Here is a 21,107-nt window from a genome sequence, read left to right on the forward strand (position 1 = left end):
AGGGAATATAATATGGAATCGCGTATCTAAAGAAATTAATTACGATATAATTATATTCATGTACCGCAACACAATAATAGTACACGCTGTACAATGTCTGCTGATACTGTTTCTCTAGGGCTTTTCCAACACTCCTCTTGTGAGTGGTGCTGTGGGTTAGGGTTGTGATTTATACATCACACGTTAGGTGTTCAAATCTAGCTGGAGCCATGATTTTTTTAACAAACATTTCTTTGAAAAAATAAAACTTTTCCCTGGGTCAGAGATTAAATAAAACCTCACTCGCACCAAACAAATTTATATTTATAATTTATATTTCTAAATATCACAACATGATCGAATTTAAGTCATTTTAATAACAATGAATAGTCACCTATGCGTTACAATATAAACATTTATATTGATTTAAATCGCATTTTGATTTAAATCGCAAACGCATGTTTAAATATATGTGTTTTTTGATTCACAATCAGACAAATGCAACTGCAATGAAATTGTCAGATTATGAGTGAATAAAAGAATTTTATTAAAAACACGTTTGCATTTGTTTGGGAGCTTTATTATGTATTTTTCAAATGTAAGATATAATGATGTGTTCCCGCTTACACATCACACGACTTTAAAATCTAGAAAAACAGGTTTCGATTCACATTATCTGGCAAGCCTTGTTTTGTCAAAGGACAGCACATACTTTGAAAAGTCCGCAAATGTATTAGCAAGGGTTAATTGCACTATGGACCGCACAAAGAAATTTAAAGTAGTCTTCTTTAGGTGTGAGGGCAGGAGTGGATCGCAGCAGGCATAATCAGCAAATAACAAGAAAACAAAGAAAACAGGGCAGGTGGGACGAGTATCCAGAGAGCGAGTGATCAGAAAAAGGAAACAATTGTTACGCCCGGGTAATAAAAGCATTTTATTAAAAACGCGTTTGTGTTTGTCTGGGTATTTACTTTGTAATCTGTGGTCCTTTTAACTGTTTTTACATCTACTGTATTGCTTTGAGATGCCACTTTTAAAGGTGATATATAAAATAAAGTTTTTAATTATTGTTATAGAGAAACATGATCAGATTTTCCCTGGTTCAGAAAAAAGATCTAAAGTATACTAGTTTGTCACTTTTCTCGTTTCCTCTTTGCTAAATGGCTTTTGAAGAGAGTCACATGAAGAGAGATGAAACAGCCCTACACAGCCCTGTCGCAGTACTCGAATATAATTATTTTAATTAATTTCTTTAGATACGCGATTCTTTTAATACAGTCTTTGCTGTGCTCTTGAGGATCCTTGTGATATTTTGAGCTCTGGTTGAATGATAAGTGTCGCAGTTTAAATAATTTTCATAGTTAGAAATTATGAAATGCTCTGTTAAAAGCAAGGGAGTTTTTATGTCCGTTACAGTAAAAGAAAATGCCTGACAAAGTAGGGCTTGGACAGATTCCAAGTGCATTTTTGCAATTTACGTTGGATTGTGCATTGTGCATTGTGCTGCTGTAATACAGTTTAAAATAATTAAAAGTCTAAACAGTATCAGCTTTATTTATGGGTTGCAATTTAAAAAAAGTCAAAAACCGCACTCAAAATGCAATTTAGAGCTTTCTGGCAAGAGGAGACACCCAAATTAATAATGTAACATGCCACTGTTTGTGCATGAATAAGGTTATACTGCTATTTCCTTAGATACGCGATTCCATGGGGTTTTTTTTAATCCCCGGCAGAACCGGGCATCTATAAGAATCAAGTAATAGGTTTATTCTAAAAAAAAAAGAAGAAAGAAAAACACATTCCATAAGAATCAGTGCTTTTATATAGCGCCTTTAAAGGTGGCTTCTCAAAATGCTTTACAGGATAAAAACAACAATAACAACAACAACAATATTGTATTTCATTGCACTTTGACAGATCGTCCTTAAATCAATTGTTGACTCTTCTCTCTTTACTAATTATATGGAGTGACTGAGCTCCGCTCTGTACCACACAATGATCCCCCCAGAGTCTCTGCCCCGAGTCATTTGTGGTTTTTTGACAGAGGGCAAAAAACTCTCTCTCTCGCTCACCCCCCCTCTCTCTCTCGGCCTCCCCCCTGTGTATTGTCTGTTTAGGGTTCTGTAGCATTCCACATGGCTGGACAGCTTGTTCCCCCGTCCCACCCCTTTCTGTGTACAGTAGAGCCTCCTGTCCTGACTGGTGGAGCTCATACAACTGTGTCTGGAGAGAATCCAGGGTATCAGCTTCAACCACACGGCTGGGCAGCTTGTTCCCCCCTCCCGCCCCTCTCTGTGTACAGTAGAGCCTCCTGTCCTGACTGGTGGAGCTCATACAGCTGTGTATAAAGACATTTAATTAAACACGGGTTTGCGATTTAAATGGAAATGGGGGTGACGGGAACTCTTAATCTAAATAAAAATAAAATAAATAAAACAGGTTGAGATTGTTAATAACCACTTTTCATGCGTGAAACATCTGGTTACCCAGAGAGGACAGGCTGTGCTCCCACTGCCAGCAAGCAGGGAGAAATAGAGACAGAGGTGCAGTTCCTACTTCACTGTGACAGGACACGGGAGAAATGGAATACTGGTGTATATTTTTTCTGTGAAATACGGTACCAAGACCAGTATTCTGGGTTGTCCCTATACCAGAGATTATGGTAGGCTTCAGAATGGTGATTGGCTGACACTATCTGAAACCCCTCTGATTGGGGAAAAAAGACCTGCTGATCTGTTCTACATACCAGGAAGAGGATTTCTTTCTATTCAAAACATGTATTTCAAATGTTTAATTAAGACGGAATTAAGACTTTTGGGTTGTAATTTAAAAAAAGACAAAATGCAATTTAGAGTTTTCTGGCAAGAGGAGTCGGGTTCGGATAGGACGGACCCAAAAACTCAGACTTGCGGAGTTAAAAGCTGTCTTTATTTTTCCTCTCCGTCACCACCTGCCAGCAAGCTCTTGCGCGCCCCGACCAGAGAGAGAAACACCCAGGGGTGCAGAACCAGGGAACTATTTACATATTAAAACTATTTTCCAAATTTAATATGTGCTTTTCTATATTTATTGTCAATTGATTGTCCATAATATTGCTATTGTTAAGTTCTCTAAAGCTTTGTGATAGTTTACCCATTGTTATTAAAAATGACTTGGATTCGAACATGTTGTGATATTTAGAAATATAAAAAGTCAATTAATTATCCATAATATTGCTATTTTATTTTTTCAAAGAAATGCCATCCTACTCCTTAGTTAATACAATTGATTATTTATAAACAGTTTACATTGTTAGCAAAATATTTTGAATTATATTGTAACGCAACGGGGGCTCAGGCGGGCGCCCTTGCCACATCAGGTCGGCCCCACACTGTCCGGGGCTCGAACCCGGGACTTCCGCGTCTCTCTGCAGCGACCTAGCCCCGTGAGCTAAAGAGAGATCTCTCTACAGCCCAGTAGCTGTAGTCCTGCTATCACAGGGAAGGGCGGTGACGTCACCTGCTCTGGTACGCCGGCTCTTACACAGTGCCTGTCGGCCGTAAGCGTTACAATATTTTACCCTGTTTTTTCTTTGGTTTTGTATTTAACTTATTATATGATAGTTAGATTGAATGTATATTTGAACAATGAAAATATGTTTTTACAAGATGCGGGGGAAAGTGCAACAACTTATTACAGTGCTAAATTCAATATTATTGAATACTAATAGTTTATGCTAACACCTAACTTTCTTAATTAGATGTATTTAAAACAGTGAACTACTGTAAGTGTAACATAACATTAAGAAATACAATCGAAAATAGTTTTGTGGTGTTTGTATAGATTAAACGTTTCTAAAATGTATAACATAACAAAATTAAAGACGATAAAAATCTGCGGAATTCACAGACGCCAGTAGAATGAACAATTCTCCCAGATATCCAACTGTTGCCCATCACTCAAGAGAAGGAGGGGGGTTGTACTTGCAGTGTATCGGTATAGATGGGAAAGCCAGAGCCGACTGCTACGCCGCCCTCGTGTTTGGGGTGCTTATCATTCTCAGTGCATAACAAGGAAGATTAATAAACATAAACATAATCTCATGGTTAAATAGTCAAGTCTAGCCATGTGTGAGTCTAGTCTCACAGAGCTTCAACAACAGATGACAACTTGTGAGTTAGATTAAGAATGAATAAAAGCATTTCATTAATAACGCGTTTGCGTTTGTCTGGGTGCTGACAAAGTAAAAAACAAGAACTGTGTGTGTGTCTCTCTCTCTGCTGGCGTTTGTAATCGTTTTTATTTTTAAATACATTTTAGAAAAGTAATGTACCATAAAATTACTGTGAGACATATTTGGGTTAACATGTTCAGTGTTCAGTGTGTGTGGTAATTGTTTGGTGCGAGTGAAGTTTTATTTAATCTCTGACCCAGGGAAACGTTTTATTTTTTCAAAGAAATGTTTGTTAAAAAAATCACGGCATGGCTCCAGCTGGATTCAAACACCCAACGTGTGATGTATAAGTCAGGAACCTAACCCACAGCGCCACTGGCAAGGTCACATGAGGCATGTTGAAAAATCCCTAGAGAAACAGTATCAGCAGACATTGTACAGCGTGTACTATTCTTGTGTTGCGGTACATTAATATAATTATATCGTTATTAATTTCTTTAGATACGCGATTCCATATTATATTCCCTTTTAATCAAATTCTAAAAGTATGCTTGTTGACTCTGGTATCACGTTAGTTAAAGACTTCGATGCTTAAAATGTTTAGGGAGAAATGGAATACTGGTGTGTATTTTTTTCAAGACCAGCTATATACTGTATGTTTATGTTCCAAAATTAATATCGTTTATGGCCTTCACACGCGTTACAGTATGCTCCTATTCTTTTTATGCTCAGCTACTAAGATTTCCCTTCAGTGGTAAAATTCCATATAAATATTCAATACTTAAACGGGCACAGTTAAGACATTTAAATCTTTCTACGACCGACCAACGCACCACGAGTGCCCCTGTCGGTCAACCAATCACGTACCGCAGTATTTTGTGTCACAATGCGCGGGGCCGTAGCCAATTACCCGCGGTACGTGTCTGTGCCGCGTACTTTGAATGGCTGCATCTGTACATTAATAAGTTCCATTAGATAGACAGGTGCCTGACTTCTGAGAGCCTTGTAAGCAGAAAGATTTTGAAGTCCACCCTGCCTGCACCTGACAGGAAGCCAATGAAGATAGCTAAGTATGGGGGTTATATGGTCATACTTTCTGCTCCTAGTAACAATTCTATCTGCTGCATTCTGAATTCACTGTAAGGTGTTGAAGGAGTGGTTGGTGCTCCCTGATAGTAGGGCATTGCAGTAGTCTCACCTGTTGTATATAAGAGCATGTATTAATTTCTCTGTGCCTTGAGTGGAGAGAAACTGCCTTAGTTTTGCAATAATTCTTAACTGTAGGAAGCATGTTTTAGATACTGTTTTAACAAGAGAGTCAAATGAGAGCCTTGTGTCTAATATGACACCTAGGTTACGTGCTGAGTCTTTGAGGCAAATTTTTAAATCCTCTGAGTTAAGTGCTGAAGTTATAGTAGTCCTATCAGTATTGTTGCCTCCAAACAACAGAACCTCAGTTTTATCATAGTTGAGTAACAAAAAGTTTTCACACATCCGAGTCTTTACGTCATTAATGCAATTAACTAAAGTGATAATAGTTGAGTTGTTGTTTGGTGTAAATAAAATGTATATTTGAGTGTCATCAGCATATGAATTAAAATGCAAAGGAACAAGTAATAGGTTTATTCCATGCTGAAAAAGAAGAAAGAGAACTCAACGTTTCGGCCGTGAGCCCTTCTTCAGGTGTGAGAGAGACAGGGCAGTAGGCAAAGGTAAAGTAACGGGAGAACAAAGGTTGGGAGGGAGGAGGAGCCTACGCATGCTGACGCAGCTACCCACCTGAACTACAGCTACCCACCTGAACTACCTACCCATATGAATTAAAATGATTAATATTATATTTTGTATTATCCTACCTAGCGGCAGCATGTAGAGAGACCACAATATTGGTCCCAGCTTTGATCCCTGTGGTATCCCACATTGAACTGGTGACATTGATGAAGCAGTACAATTATTAGATATTTGAACATAATAAAAATGATTACTTAAATATGAAGTAAACCACTTAAGGACTGTTCCAGATAAGTCAACCTCAAACTCAAGCCTGTGTAACAAAACAGAGTGGTCAACCGTGTCAAAGGCAGCACTAAGATCTAGAAGCTCAAGCACTGTTGCATTCCCCGCATCAGTAGCTAACAGAAAATCATTTACGACTCTTGTTAATGCAGTTTCAGTGCTGTGGCCTGGGCAGAAACCATACTGAAATTTGTAGTATATAGAAGTATACTAATTGAATCCAGATACAGTTGAAGTTGGGCCACAGCTGTTCTCTCAAGAATTTTAGATAGAAATGGGATGTTTGAGACAAGCCTGTAGTTGTTAAGAACTTCTTAAGAACTGGATCCAATTTTGGCTTCTTAAGGAGCTGTCTAACAACCGCTACCTTAAATTGATCAGGTACAACACCTGATGCAAGGGACATGTTCATCATACTAATTATAGGTCCTGCCAGTACTTCGAGGAATCTTTGACTAGTTGAGTGGGGATGGGATCTAGCGGACAGGTGGTTGACTTTGTCTTAATAATTAATTTCCAGTATATTGGTCTAAAACATTTCACATAACAAGACTACATCTGGACAGTATACACTAGCAAACAACAGAGTAAGTAACTGGCTCACTTAAACGTCTGTCTTCACTATTCTGGTATGGTTTTAAAATATTGATAAGCTGTTCTGTATTTTCTTGCAATTGTAAAAATAAATCTTCTTCCCTCCTTTACTTAACTTAAAGAATTCCATGAAGAATTCTTTAATCACAAAACCACCACTTCTAAAAATGTATTCAGATAAACACACTCAAGGCAGAGCCAATTTTCTGAGAAACAATTAACCTCCAAGTATGTCTTTGGACTGTGCAGTATTGTGTGTTAAATCTAACTGTGCTGTAATCAACTAAAATATGATGTAATTGGTATATACATATATGATACTGGTTTTAAAGCCACTTCAGAACAGTGTGTGTGAAATATACTGTACAGTGTAAAATTGTTTCCTGATTACTTGTTGCTGAAGTACATTGTTCATTTTATACTTGTAATATGCAGCATGAAATTAATAAAAATCTAAACACTATTCAACTCAAATTCTATAACTGAAAAACAGTTGTTTCAAGGGGCTCAGAATTGACCGGGATTCAAAATGAGGTGTTTTCTAGCAACAGCCCAAATGCTCCCATATGCCAAGTTAAGCATTTACTGTGCCATCTGGTGGTTTTACGAAGTAGTGCAGTATAATTCAATTCAATTCAAGGTGCTTTATTAGCATGACCGATGGGTACAATCAGTGTTGCCAAAGCAAATAAAAGTAATGATATTTACATTAAACAAAACAAAAAATAAAAGTAAAATAAAATCTACAGACGTATTACAGACATTTACAACAAAGACATATTATAAAATATTGACATATACTGTAGGTGGATGGAGCATTATTGGGAGACAGACTCACTGTTCCTCAGGCTGTGATAGGAGATCACATACTGGGCTGCCAGTTCAACTGAGTTCCCTCCTCCCTCTCCCAGTAGGATTGGGACCCTTTGTGATTCTGACAGGTATGGGAACTCTGGGATTAGATTTCTGAATTTCGGGAAGAATGTTTCTCTAATCCCAGAGTATCTGTCACAGTGCAGTAGGAAGTGCACCTCTGTCTCTATTTCTTTCTGCTGGCAGTGGGAGCACAGCCTGTCTTCTCTGGGCAGCCAGGTCTGCCTGTGTCACCCAGTTTCTTTGGCCAGGCTGTGGTCACTGAGCCTGTACTTTGTCAGGGTCTGTTTCTTTTTGCTGTTTCTTATCTTGGTCAAATATTCGGCTAGTGTGTATTGTCTGTTTAGGGTTCTGTAGCATTCCAGTTTATGTTGTGTTTGTGTGTGTGTGTCCCAGTGTGTGAGATATTGCTGTTTCTGTATATCATATACAATATATAACAGAATATTTGTATTTAAAAAAGTGAGTGTGGTTTGCATTCAGAATGGATGCGTGTTTAGTAGGTCACCCCCAATATTTGTTTATGGCTGGACCGTGTTTCACTTCTGAAAATGAATGTCCTGTCTCAGTTTCTTTATCCCATTTGAACGATCCCTTTTCTCACAATATTTTGAAAAAAACTTACATGGTTGGTTCAGCTATTTTATATGGTGGATGCAGAGACCTAAGATGACAACGTGCCTACCAAGTACCAAGGAAGACCTAGTCTCCCAGTAAAGAATAGCAGTTAAGTGCCAACCTACGTTCTGAAGGTGATTTGGTACGTAATGACCCTCCTCAATTTGGATTGATATTGAACTTCTCAATCAAAATATCCTTCACAGAATATGTTGCTCCTTAAGAATTTAAAATTAAACAGAGTCTTGTGAAAACCCAATGACAATACAGTCAAGACATGGAGCGCTGTTTAGTGCATTGAGGGGAGATTAGGGCTGGCTTCTGCATTTACTCCAAATACTGACCACCATGACCTCTTACCAGGCATTATGGATTCTGGTTTTAAACTATGGGTGTCAAGAGTTATTGTTAATTTTAATGATTTGTTTGCTGATTCCCCACTGATATCTTTTAATCAGATTATCAAGAGGTACAGCACCACAAGATGAGAATTTTTCTAGTACTTGCCTATAACAGACTTTGTAAAGAAAAAAAAACTACACTGTTCACAGAGTTCCGTCTTTCATCTGCTGAGAGATGGGTTGTTCTCAAAAAAAAGAGAAAATATAAATGCTCTATTTGGGTTTTTATGATATATTGGACTACTCTACTCTAATACCAGTACTCAGTGCACTGAGCATTTGTACACTAAGCTACATATACAACCATTTTTCATGTAATAAATTTTTACCTTGTTAATATTTAATTCTCCAGCAAGTGGTTCTGTATGAGGTCTAATTGAGAAGTATTATATAAACAGAAATTAGTCAAAAACACACTCCTATAGTGAGATAGCAGGACTGAGAGGTGAGCTTCTTGGAGTTTTGAGGCTCATGTAAACTTAAGCATATTAAAATATATTTAATATATTTGCAAACCTTATAACCTACAGGATGTGAAAAGCTGAGTTTGCAGTTTATGTTTCTAATGCCGAAGAGTCCAATCACTGTTTTGGAGGATTATGTATGTACTGGAATTACATATCTGTAGTTTTTCTTTCCAGCTTAGCTTTTAACAATTTAATACTCATTATTTTACTTAACTGAACAACATCTATCATCTCTTCGGTGATTTACAAACACAGCAGCCCTCCAGGACTGTCAGCTCCACATTGGGAGGTACGGTGTGATGTGGGTTTCATGCTGTGTTTTTAAATACTTACTGTTTGCTCCAGAGTGTTTCCCTCCATGGTCTATCAAGTTCTAAAAAACAGAAATGACATCATGACAACCTTCAGGTAACTGGAAAGCATAATGGTTTCTTCATCCTTTTATTGCCTTTTGAACTACAAGTTGACGGTAAAGTATCAAATTGTTGGAGATTGTTGCAATACCATGAATGTAAAGTTTGCACTGTATATTTTAACACCATACTACAGTGATATGAAGAGGCTTGTAAACATTCCTGTACATGTATCAGTCTGTATTTATGGGCTGTAGAAATGCAGATGAACACTGTCCCCACTGCAGTTCATTTCCCCACTTGCCTCTCCCTTGTATTTTTAGATTATTTAAAAATACAGCTGTTAATCATACTGTAGTTTTTGTGGGGGAAAGGGGGACTGTCTTTCATTGGAAGGTTCGCCTATTCTACTCATACATGAGAATAATGGGGGGGGGGAAAAGTGCCCGCGGTCATTTTTTTCATTGACAGACAAAGTTGTATTGTGTTCACAAAAACTACAGTATGCTTAACAGCTGTTCAATCAGTTTAATTCAAAACACTTTATTCAGTGGGGCAATCTAACAGACGCCTCAAGCCTTAAAATGAAATCCTATATATTGTAATTAGAATCGAGAATAACAAAACAGTATTAAAAATACCACTGAAACAATAATAATGTGTCTGGTCATGATTAACAGTATACATTTCATAATAACAATTTCAAGCTTCTTGTAGCTTTTTCAGAGTCATTTTTTATTTCTGTTTTCAACCACAGTAAAGTTAGCTTGAAGTTCGAAAACATTTTTTGGCACACTTGTAGCGTTTTCACGAGACCTCCTAGAGTTACGAGAACACTTGCTATATGTTCAGGTAGATTGCCGGGCAAAGGATTTGTGCTCTCTCTCTCTTGCTGTTGCTCGCTCGTTCCCTCTCTCTCAATTCAGTTCAATTTAAGGTGCTTTATAAGCATGACTGATGGGTACAATCAGTGTTGCCAAAGCAAATAAAAATAATAAAATTAACATGAAACAAAATAAAAAATAAAATCTACAGACATTTACAACAAAGACATATAAAATATTTACATATACTGTAAACATATTGAGTATTATTGGGAGACAGACTCACTGTTCCTCAGGCTGTGATAGGAGATCACATACTGGGCTGCCAGTTCAGTTGAGTTCCCTCCTCCCTCTCCCAATAGGATTGGAACCTGTTGTGATTCTGGCAGGTGTGGGAACTCTGGGACTAGATTTCTGAATTTAGGGACAAATGTTTCTGTAATCCCAGAGTATCTGTCACAGTGCAGTAGGAAGTGCACCTCTGTCTCTATTTCTCCCTGCTGGCAGTGGGAGCACAGCCTGTCCTCTCTGGGCAGCCAGGTCTGCCTGTGTCGTCCAGTTTCTATGGCTAGGCTGTGGTCACTGAGCCTGTACTTTGTCAGGGTCTGTTTCTTTTTGCTGTTTCTTATCTTGGTCAAATAAACAGCTAGTGTGTATTGTCTGTTTAGGGTTCTGTAGCATTTCAGTTTATGTTGTGTTTGTGTGTGTCCCAGTGTGTGAGATATTGCTGTTTGATCTGTGCTGTGATGTGGTTGAGTCTGAGTTGTGGTGATCTAGCAGTGCTGTCCTGATGCTGGTTAGTGCCGGTGTGGCTCAGGTCGGTGAGCCTCAGGACCAGTTGGCTTAGGGGGCTCTGTTTTGGGCTCAGCTCTTGGCTCAGCAGGGCTTTGTGGTGGTAGGAATTTTGGTCACTGTTTTTTAGGTGTAGCCAATACTTTAATACTCTTTTATGTATGTTTATCAATAGTGAGTATCTCTCTCTCTCTCTGCTGGCGTGCGGGCGTGGGGGTTGTGCTGGCTGTGCCGATAAATAAAAGAGCCGTTTTTCAGTCAAAGAATGTCTGAATCACCGTGCCCATCCTCGCCGAACCCGAAAATACTACAATATATATTTTTATATATATTTCTAAATATCACCCATGCGGGTTGTTCGCACAAACTCGTATTGAGCAGTATTTCTCGAATTGTGAACGTATGTACGCAGGGTGTAGGGCGCAAACTCACGTGAGCCTGAAAGCACTAAATTATTAATAATACGGTATCTTCCATGTCGCATTAACATTGGAATGTTCTTTTTTACAAGTGTAAAAAGAGGCAATACACAACGTGTCTCCTCTATAACTCTTCAGTTTACAGAGAAATTCCGCCAGAACCTAACAACATTGTCCAATAATACTCTTCTTCTGTCTAATTTTTAGTTAAGCAGGATTTGAGCTACAGATCATAAAAAAAAAATTCACTTTTTCACTTTTTTCACCCGCTGCGATTCAGGTGTTAATAAAACCTGTTTACAAAGAAAGTGGGATACAGTCATACTACCAGCTATATAAATACATATATTTATCCTATATAATACATATATAGATCCTTAAATTAATATCATTATTAATTTTATTTAGATACGCGATTCCCTATTATATTCCCTAATAATTAAATTATTAAACATAATTTTAAAAGTATGAGTTTATTTTACTGCAATAACGAGCGGAAGTATTTATGGAAAATGGTAATCACTTAACTCACTTAACTTTGAACGTTTTGTGATATTAAGAAATACCAACAAACTCAATATACTGTTCATAAGATTTGCTATTTTAGTTTTTCAAAGAACCTTTTATTTGTTAAAAAAAAATTCCTGGCAATAGCTGTGTTTGAACACCCGAATTCCAGCACGGAAAGCACACGCCTAACCCATTAGACATAATCACGTGGGAAGAAGTGAAACTGAAGCAGACATTTCCAAAGAAAGTGTACTACTGTGATCATTTGAGCTACAGTATATGAATATAATTATATCGTTATTAATTTCTTTAGATACGCGATTCCATATTATGTTCCCTATTAATCAAATTCTAAAAGTTTGCTTTTGTTTACTGCGATAACGAGCATATTCACAGAAAAGGTTAAAACATTATAACTTTTTACAAAGTATATAAACTTAATATAGTCAGAAGGAGCACGTAAAAACTTTTCCAAAATAACCACAGTATGTAACAGAATGCAAGACTTCAGTATACTTCAGAATTCGGAAGAAAGCGGAATACTGGTGTGTATTTTTTATTTAAATGACCAATTCCAGCCATATACAGTTTACATAATGTGTTAATGTTCCTAAATTAATATCATTTATGACTTCCAGGCATGTTATGCTCCTGTTCTTTTTATGCTCAGCTACTAAAATTTCCCTTTAGTTGTAAAATTCCATATAAATATTAAATACTAAGCAGATTAAAACATGCACAGTAAAGAGATTAAATGATTAAATCTTTTCACTGACAACCAATGCACAACGAGTGCCCCTGTCGGTCATTTTGGCCACAAGTGCCACTTATCTTTGACCAGTGAACCACACACCCTCCTATGCTGCAGTTCTGTGAGGTACTGCTAACGCAGTAATTAATGCACTCTCAGAGTGGCTGCATCTGTATGTTGTACACACAATTGTCTTGACAAACTCATTCCAAGACACTCATACATTATTATATTATAATGTAATTATAATGTACAGTATAATATTACATTATACAAGCTATTATAAGATTTCTGATAAAAGAGCAACATACGTATGACAGGCATAGTATAAATTCCTTTTGTTGTGTAATTAAATTACATATAAGTTAGAAGCCTGTCTTTCACTACATAGGAGAAGTGCATTGTTTATTACACAGGGAACAAGTAATGGTTAACTCCATGGTGAAAAGTAGAAAGAAGAAACAATATTTTGGATGTTGAGACACCTTCTTGTTCTAATATTTGTTTAGATTATGTATGAAAGTTGAATCTTACCTGGGTTTGGTGCAGGTTGTGATTCGGAACCACCCATCTCTGTATTGAAATACAATTACATGTGTGACAATCAATCAGCATCAATTTTGTGAAACAATATTACTTTCATAAAACAGCCTCTTTTGACATTTATCAAGATCTCTTTGTCCTGTATGTGTGTTTAGATTTAAAATCTTTAATAATTGGCGTCTGGTTGTTTTGACTGATTTAGTAGACACTATGTTTGAATACCATGTTAGAAAATTGGGATAAACACTTGTGCCTAATTAAATAAAACTATAATTCTCATGAAATATCCTCAAGTGTCTCTACTGAGTAAAAATCAATATTTTCTATCATACTAATATATACAAAAAATGAAAAGTTTTATCATATGTGTAGATTAATAAGTGAGAGTAACATAACAACATTTTATAGTGCCATGACTGTAATTACTGAGTAACTTTGTGGTAATATATTTTTTACCAAGTAAATGCAAATAGTGTTCAGAGTAACTTAGGAATTGCATGGTCAATATGTTGCTAAGTATTATGCTGTATAAATGTCAATAATTATTATACAATTAAATCATTGTAATGATAATGTAACTTCTACTACTTCTTTAGGCTTTTATTTAATTTGTCCAATGTCTATGTCTTTAATCAACTACTGCATTCCAAACCTTTGATAATGTTACTCAATCTAGTTCTCATTGATTAAAAATCATTTTTCTTACCGGTTTCAAAGCAAAGCCCTGGTCTGACCTACCAGAAAAATCCAAGAGATTAAATCAGTGGTTTCACTGAACATACTGTATATTTATAGGAAACATGAAGGACCAATAAGAAGATGCCTGCTAAAAATGAAACAAACTTTAATTTAATTTTCACTTTCAGAATTGATTGTCATGGTTACTTCTAAGATGTTTATCAATTAATGGCACTGTCCTTTGTCTCACTGTCACCACAGTCATTGGTATTGGAGAAGCATTAATTTCCTGGCCATTTACAGGACTGAAAGTTTTATTTCATATTTCATACAGTATACAGTATATGTAACAACAAAAGCAAATCTCACTTTCTTACACTCTTTCAGTGTAAGTGTATCTCTGTACTATAATTACTTGACAGACTAGACTAGGTCCACCCATAAAAGATTTTATGTGTATATCGTTGTATGCTGGGTGTCATGCTAGTTATACCAATTATGGATTATGGCATATCCATATAACATTCTATACCATTTTGCTGATATGAACCAGTAACCAATGAAAAAGGCTACTTGAAAAGTATCATCACTATGTCTAGAGAGATACTGTATGAATGTTGGAGATGTCTCTAAGACAAACCTGGAACAGGTGGTGGCCTAAGAGATCATTGGTACTGTAGGTTGATAGGAAAAGAAATCTGGTAATAATAATTCCTGGCAGTCTTTGTTAAACATGTTTCAGAGAGAGCAGTTAGTTTATAGGTGTTTTACCTGCCAATTGAATAGTTTGTATTTCTTGTATTTTGTTCCTATCATTCCTGACATTTAAGTACTTTGTACATTTATTTTTTTTCTTTTATGCCTGGTTTGATTACAATATAGATGCATGTACTGTACATACAGATACAGCCATTCAAAATGCACGGTACAAACCCATACCGCATGCAATTACCCTCAGGTCACTGCGTTGTACCGCAGTACATGATTGGCTGGCCAAAATGACCGACAGGGCACTCGTGGTGCATTGGTCATTAGTGAAAAGATTTAATCATTTAATCTTTTTACTGTGCATGTTTTAATCTGCTTAGTATTGAATATTTATATGGAATTTTACAGCTAAAGGGAAATTTTAGTAGCTGAGCATAAAAAGAAGAGGAGCATAACACGTCTGATGGTCATAAACGATATTAATTTAGAAACATAAACATATTATGTAAACTGTATATGGTTGGTATTGGTAGTTTAAAGAAAAAATACACACCAGTATTCCACTTTCTTCCTAAACATTTTAAGCATCAAAGTCTTACATGTGGTTATTTTGGAAACGTTTTTACATACTCCTTCTGACTATATTAAGTTTATATACTTTGTAAAAAGTTATAATGTTTTAACCTTTTCTGCAAATACGCTCGTTATTGGAGTAAACAAAAGCAGACTTTTAGAATTTGATTAATAGGGAATATAATATGGAATCGCATATTCATGTACTCTGGCTAAAATGATCACAGTAGTACACTGTCTTTGGAAATCTTTCAGTTTCACTCTTTTCCATGTGATCATGTCTGTGGCATGATAGCTTGAGCATGTACCTTATATACCTGAGGTCTGCGGTTCAAGCCCAGTGGTTGTTATGAGGTTTTTTTTTTAACAAATAAACATTTCTTTGAAAAACTAAACTACCAAATATTATGGACATTTTTTATATTTCTAAATATCACAACATGCTCAAAGTTAAGTCATTTATTAATAACAATGAATAATTTCAAACTGCTACTGATATTATTACTGATAATAAATATTATCGACACCATATTGAAGTTGTTGGTATTTCTAAATATCACAAAACGTTCAAAGTTAAGTGAGTTAAGTGATTACCATTTTCCATGAATACTTGCGCTCGTTATCGCAGTAAAAGAAACTCATACTTTTCAGAATCTAATTTAAGCAATAAGGCACGAGAAGCCGTGCTACTGTATATCGTGGATATAGTCATAGTTAAAAGGTGTTGTTAGGCCCGAAGTGATGCGGAGGGCCGGCAGCCCTTTTAACCGTGACTATATCCACGATATAGCACAGGCCTCGAGTGCCTTATTGCTTTTATAAAACGGTCCCCAAATATGCGATTGCTGTATAGAATGAATTTTTATTTTAAAAATTTATTTAACATGAAAATTAAGCTGTTTGCGTTCCTCCGCCTGAGAATATAGTCCCTCGTTGCTATGCAATGCAGAAACACAGCCAAAAGTAACATTAACTAACATAGAGAGGACATTAGCTAGCCAATATGATAAATACAGGGGAAAAAAAGCAATTGGGAAAAAAAGATCTGTTCTACATACCAGGCAGAAAACAGAATATGATTTTTTCTGTTCAAAATGTGTGTTGTCCTTATGAAATTCATGTATTTTAAAGGTTTAATTAAGAAGAAAAAACTTACAGCGTACACAAAGATTCTAAGCTGATCACTAGGAAGAAAAATCACCCATATTTTGCACATAAAATGTGTTTATTAACTATCAAAACCTGTTTTTATAGCTTTTAAACTCATGCAATGTCTAAGTTAAGCAGGAACATCATTATATCTCATTTTTTATTTCTTTTTTAAAAATTTAAAAAATCGTTTGCTCAGCCTAAGAGAGGGGGTGCTCTCATTGACAGCTGACACTCCTTCATACATTCAAGTGAAAAATTAATAACATCAATGTAAACATCATACTTACAATTTGTTGATAATAAAAATGTTAAGTTCTCAAAAGGTTTCTCAGTCAAGTATGAGAATTCACCCAGGAAGCTGTGTAAGCATGCGTAGGCAGCAAAAGATCAGCTAAACAAGGAAGAAAACACTTTCAGAGAAAGCAATGTTTCAGGTGTGAAGAATACAGAACCCCAATTCAATTTCAATCTAAACCTGTCCTCACACACCCTGCCCCCACTGTGTTTAGAATATACACAAAGCACTGAAAGTAGATGATCAGGTGTTTCGCAAACGTAGGTATAGTACGTAGTTCAGGCTTTATGAAATCACAACTGGGATTCGATTAATTAAAAAATTGATTTTGGTAAAAACTGCACGAGTACTAGATCTTGTTTATATTAAAGTTATACTGTATCACTGGGCAGTGGTGGACGGTGCGCCATTTTGCTAATCTGCTTAACACCTGTAGAAAACATGATTTTATTTCTGTACGGAATGCATGTTAAGGTTACAAAATTAAAGTGTTTCAAATGTTTAATTAAAAAGTAAAAAGAACTTACAGCTTACACAAAGACTCAAACTATAGTATGGAAAAATGTGTGTTAAGAAAAAACAGGACATTTGATTGCTGGTTACCCCATAGTAATATAGTAGCATAGAGAGTCCCAATTACCCCCATCTTAAAGTCGCAAACGCATGTTATTAAAATGCATTTAATTAAAAATAAAATCTGACAATGCAAGACAGAGCTCACTCACTCCCCAATGTCCCCCACTGCGCTCAACAATGTTACAGATCAGCTAATCAAGGAAGAAAACAAGTATCTGGTGTCTGCCGCTGAGGCTGGGAGAGAAAATCATGCCCCGCTTTTCAATAGAATTGCATTAACTTGCTAATGCATCTATCACATTTCCTGGTGTATTGTTTTAATTTTCAGTATTTTATATTGTGTTCGATTCGAGGAAAGAAAAATTTCCCAGATATTAGCTCGTCAGTATAGTACACGTTTATCTGTACCATTTGTCGGGACACACAACATACTGCACTATAGCTTTGGTAAGGAGACGGACTATGGCCAAAATCAAGAAGACTCTTTCACACCAAATAATGAAGAAATGAAAGAAATGTGAAGTCAACAAGAGACACTGTACAGCATTTGGCTTCCATGGACATCTTTGTTTGCGAAAGCACAGTGAGACGGCATTATAAAGGGGAGAGGAGGCAAAGAGAATCTAAACCAAGGACGATTCAAAGGTAAATAACTTTACCTTAAATAATGTAAAAATATTTAATTACATGTGAATACAACACTATTTTTATAAACTAACTGTTGATCTCTTCCCCACCCCCAAGTCCTATTGTGTGAGTCATTGACAAAGTGACAGAGGAAAATGAGCTATCAGCAGCTCAAGTTCAAAGACGGCTGTGGGCTGACCTCGGTGCGAGCGCGAATCTGACATTGATAAGAGTGCGCAGAGGGCTTGCATGGAAATATAAAAAAAAAAACACATGCCCCATGATATGGATAAAAAATAAAGAGGAAAGGCTCAAACAAGCACTTCAATGGATTGAACAGGGAGAGGCATTTCATAATGTACTTTTCACTGATGAAACAACAGTGGCTCTGGAACCGTTTTTAACCATGTTGTTCTGTCTTGCATTGTCAGATTGTGAATAAATAAAAGCATTTTATTAAACACGCATTTGCGATTTTAATCAAGATGGGGGTAATGGGGACTCTCTATTATACTCTCAATTATATTATAAATGCCCAAAAATAAATTCAATTAAATGCTTCGAAGAAAGAGGCACTCTTTTCCTCTGGTTTAACAGTCTGTGCAGCTGAGCACAGTGCTGAAGCACCATAAAAAGTCTTTGTCTCCATACTATGGCCGCTGTAGTGCGTGAATGACTCAAATTAAAAATAAAATGTGTTTACAAAGAAAGTGGAATACAGTAATACTGCTGGGGCCTTGAACCCAACCATCCAGCATCACTCAACAGGGAACCAACCAGTTGACCTAAAGGGAGATCTCCTCTCAGAGGCTGAGGTCTCTGCTATTCACAGGGAAGAGCAGTGATGTCACCGCACTGGCAAGCCAGCTTGCACAACCTATAATGTTGGCAATATGTGTTACAATAAACTTTCAGCTTTAGATTTAATAGGTTAGCCTTTGTCACTAATGAAACCACGAAATAAAGACAAATATAGAGATCCCTACCTTAAAAACTCCAAGCGTTTCATTTTGTCTATTGCTACAATATCGACAGCAGTGTAGATAAAAGGAACATGCCAAAATGGTTGATCGAGTTTACAGTCTGCATTAAATCCTTAAATTAATATCGTTATTAATTTCTTTAGACTCACAACATTGTCGAATAAAACTCTTCTTGTGTCTAATTTTAGTTAAGCAGGATTTGAGCTACAGACCCCCCAAAAAAACAGAATTCACTTTTTACTCTTTCTCACCCGCTGCGATTTGGGTGTTAATAAAACATGTTTACAAAGAAAGTGGAATACAGTAATACTACCAGCTATATAAATACATATATTTAGATCGTTAAATTAATATTGTTATTAATTTCTTTAGATTTGTGATTCCATATTATATTCCCTTTTAATAAAATTTTAAAAGTATGCTTTTGTTTACTCCAATAACGAGCGTATTCACAGGAAAGGCTAGCCTCAGGACAGCACTGCTAGAGCACCACAACGTTGTAACACTCGTTTTTCCATACTGTAGTTTGAGTATTTGTGTAAGCTGTAAGCGATTCGGGCACAGAAGGGTTAAAAAGAAAGTCAGACAAGCAGAGGGAAGGGGTGAAACTGTTACCTGTCCTGGATAAAGCAGTTAGAAAACAGGTGGATTTACACCTGTGAAAAGTGTTCCAATTTTAATGCGATACGGAAGACATTTTTCATAATAAATGATCTTGGAAGGTCTGTAAACTGAAAATTTATAGAAAAGTAATGTTGTGTATTGCCTCTTTTTACACTTGGAAGAACATTCCAATGTTAATGCGACACTAAAGATATTGTTAATAATTTGCGTGTTAATAAAACATGTTTACAAAGAAGGTGGAATACAGTAATACTACCAGCTATATAAATACATATACAGTATTTAGATCCTTAAATTAATATAGTTATAATTTCTTTAGATACGCAATTCCATATTATAAATATTATAAGAATTATCAAATTCTAAAAGTATGCTTTTGTTTACTCCGATAACGAGTGTATTCGCAGAAAAGGTTAAAACATTAGGACCTTTCACAAAGTATATTAACTTAATATGGTCAGTAACAGTAAACAGTAACATGCTCAGAAGGAGCACTTAATAAACGTTTCCGAAATAACCACCTGTAAGACTTTGATGCTTAAAATGTTTAGGAAGAAAGTGGAATACTGGTGTATATTTTTTCTTTAAACTACCAATACCAGCCATATACAGTTTGTAATGTTGGGATTTCTATATTTATGTCTTTATTTAGTGGTTACATTAGTGACAAAGGTTAAACTTTCAGCTTCTTGTTACTGATGTACTGTACGCCATACATGTTTGTAATGCCTTACGCCTTGTGATGCGACACGCCCACCGTGTTTTACCGCAGCATACCTCGCCCGTTTTGAATGGCTGCATCTGTATTTACCCTATCCTACATCCTGCATACTTCAACACTTAATCACTTAAGGGCATCATGTTGTCTTATCCCAGCAGGTAAGAATGTCTTTCAGTTTTGCGCCATTTACAGGAAAGAGTGCTTTTAACAACAAAAGTTAGAACTCTTGTGATTTTTATCACAATGAAGAATGAAAAGCTTGTGAAAGTTTGCTAAACATTTTTTCTAGAAACAAACCTTTCACTATCTAGTGTTTTTTTTTTCAATTTTTCTCAAGAATGTAAAATGTATTAAGATTATAAAACTTACAGCTAGATGATTTGTTAAAGCCTTAACACAGATGAGCATCAGCAGGTGGGGATTCATCTTTATTAGATCACTATGACCTGTCCTCTTTGCCAAGCTGCACTCATTGTCTTAACTAGTGGCTCCTGGACAAAATGCAGCTGCATAAACTCAACAGAACAAGTTCAGCTCTTTCAGGAAAGCTTGTGTCGCTTCCAGAACAGAACAGAATATACCAAGTATAACAAGTATAAGAAACAATGAATGATAGCCCACCTTCTTAAAGACAGGGTGAAGGTGGGTTGTTTTGTTTTAAGACAAGAAAAACATCACTACAGCCACAGAAGTTCAAGTAGGTAGCTGCTTTAGCATGCATAGACTGCAAGAAAACACAACATTTAATTTGTGGAGCCTTCTTCAGGTGTTACCTGTACCTTCTTAGGGTGTCACCTGTACGTTCTTCAGGTTGACACCTGAAGAAGGCTCCACAGCTGAAACGTTGTTTCTTTTCTTCTCAATGAGGCACTAAGGT

At 36.3% G+C, this 21,107-nt stretch overlaps 1 protein-coding gene across 2 annotated transcripts in view; it reads right to left on the reverse strand.

The window, feature by feature from the left end:
- The window catches only part of LOC148818170 (interferon-induced protein 44-like), a 49,663-nt gene extending 35,605 nt beyond the window's left edge, over nt 1-14,058 (reverse strand). For both annotated transcript variants that reach the window (XM_088937785.1, XM_088937787.1), the window contains exons 1-3: nt 14,000-14,058; nt 13,285-13,323; nt 9,435-9,474 (exon numbers count right to left, since the gene is read on the reverse strand). In XM_088937785.1, the coding sequence (XP_088793911.1) occupies nt 9,435-9,474; nt 13,285-13,321 (77 nt within the window). In that variant the 5' untranslated portion in view covers nt 13,322-13,323; nt 14,000-14,058. The remainder of the gene's footprint in view (nt 1-9,434; nt 9,475-13,284; nt 13,324-13,999) is intronic.
- Nucleotides 14,059-21,107: the final 7,049 nt, after the last annotated feature.

Source organism: Atractosteus spatula, chromosome 19 (genome assembly GCF_055471065.1).
Source record: "Atractosteus spatula isolate fAtrSpa1 chromosome 19, fAtrSpa1.hap1, whole genome shotgun sequence".
Lineage (NCBI taxonomy): Eukaryota > Metazoa > Chordata > Actinopteri > Semionotiformes > Lepisosteidae > Atractosteus > Atractosteus spatula.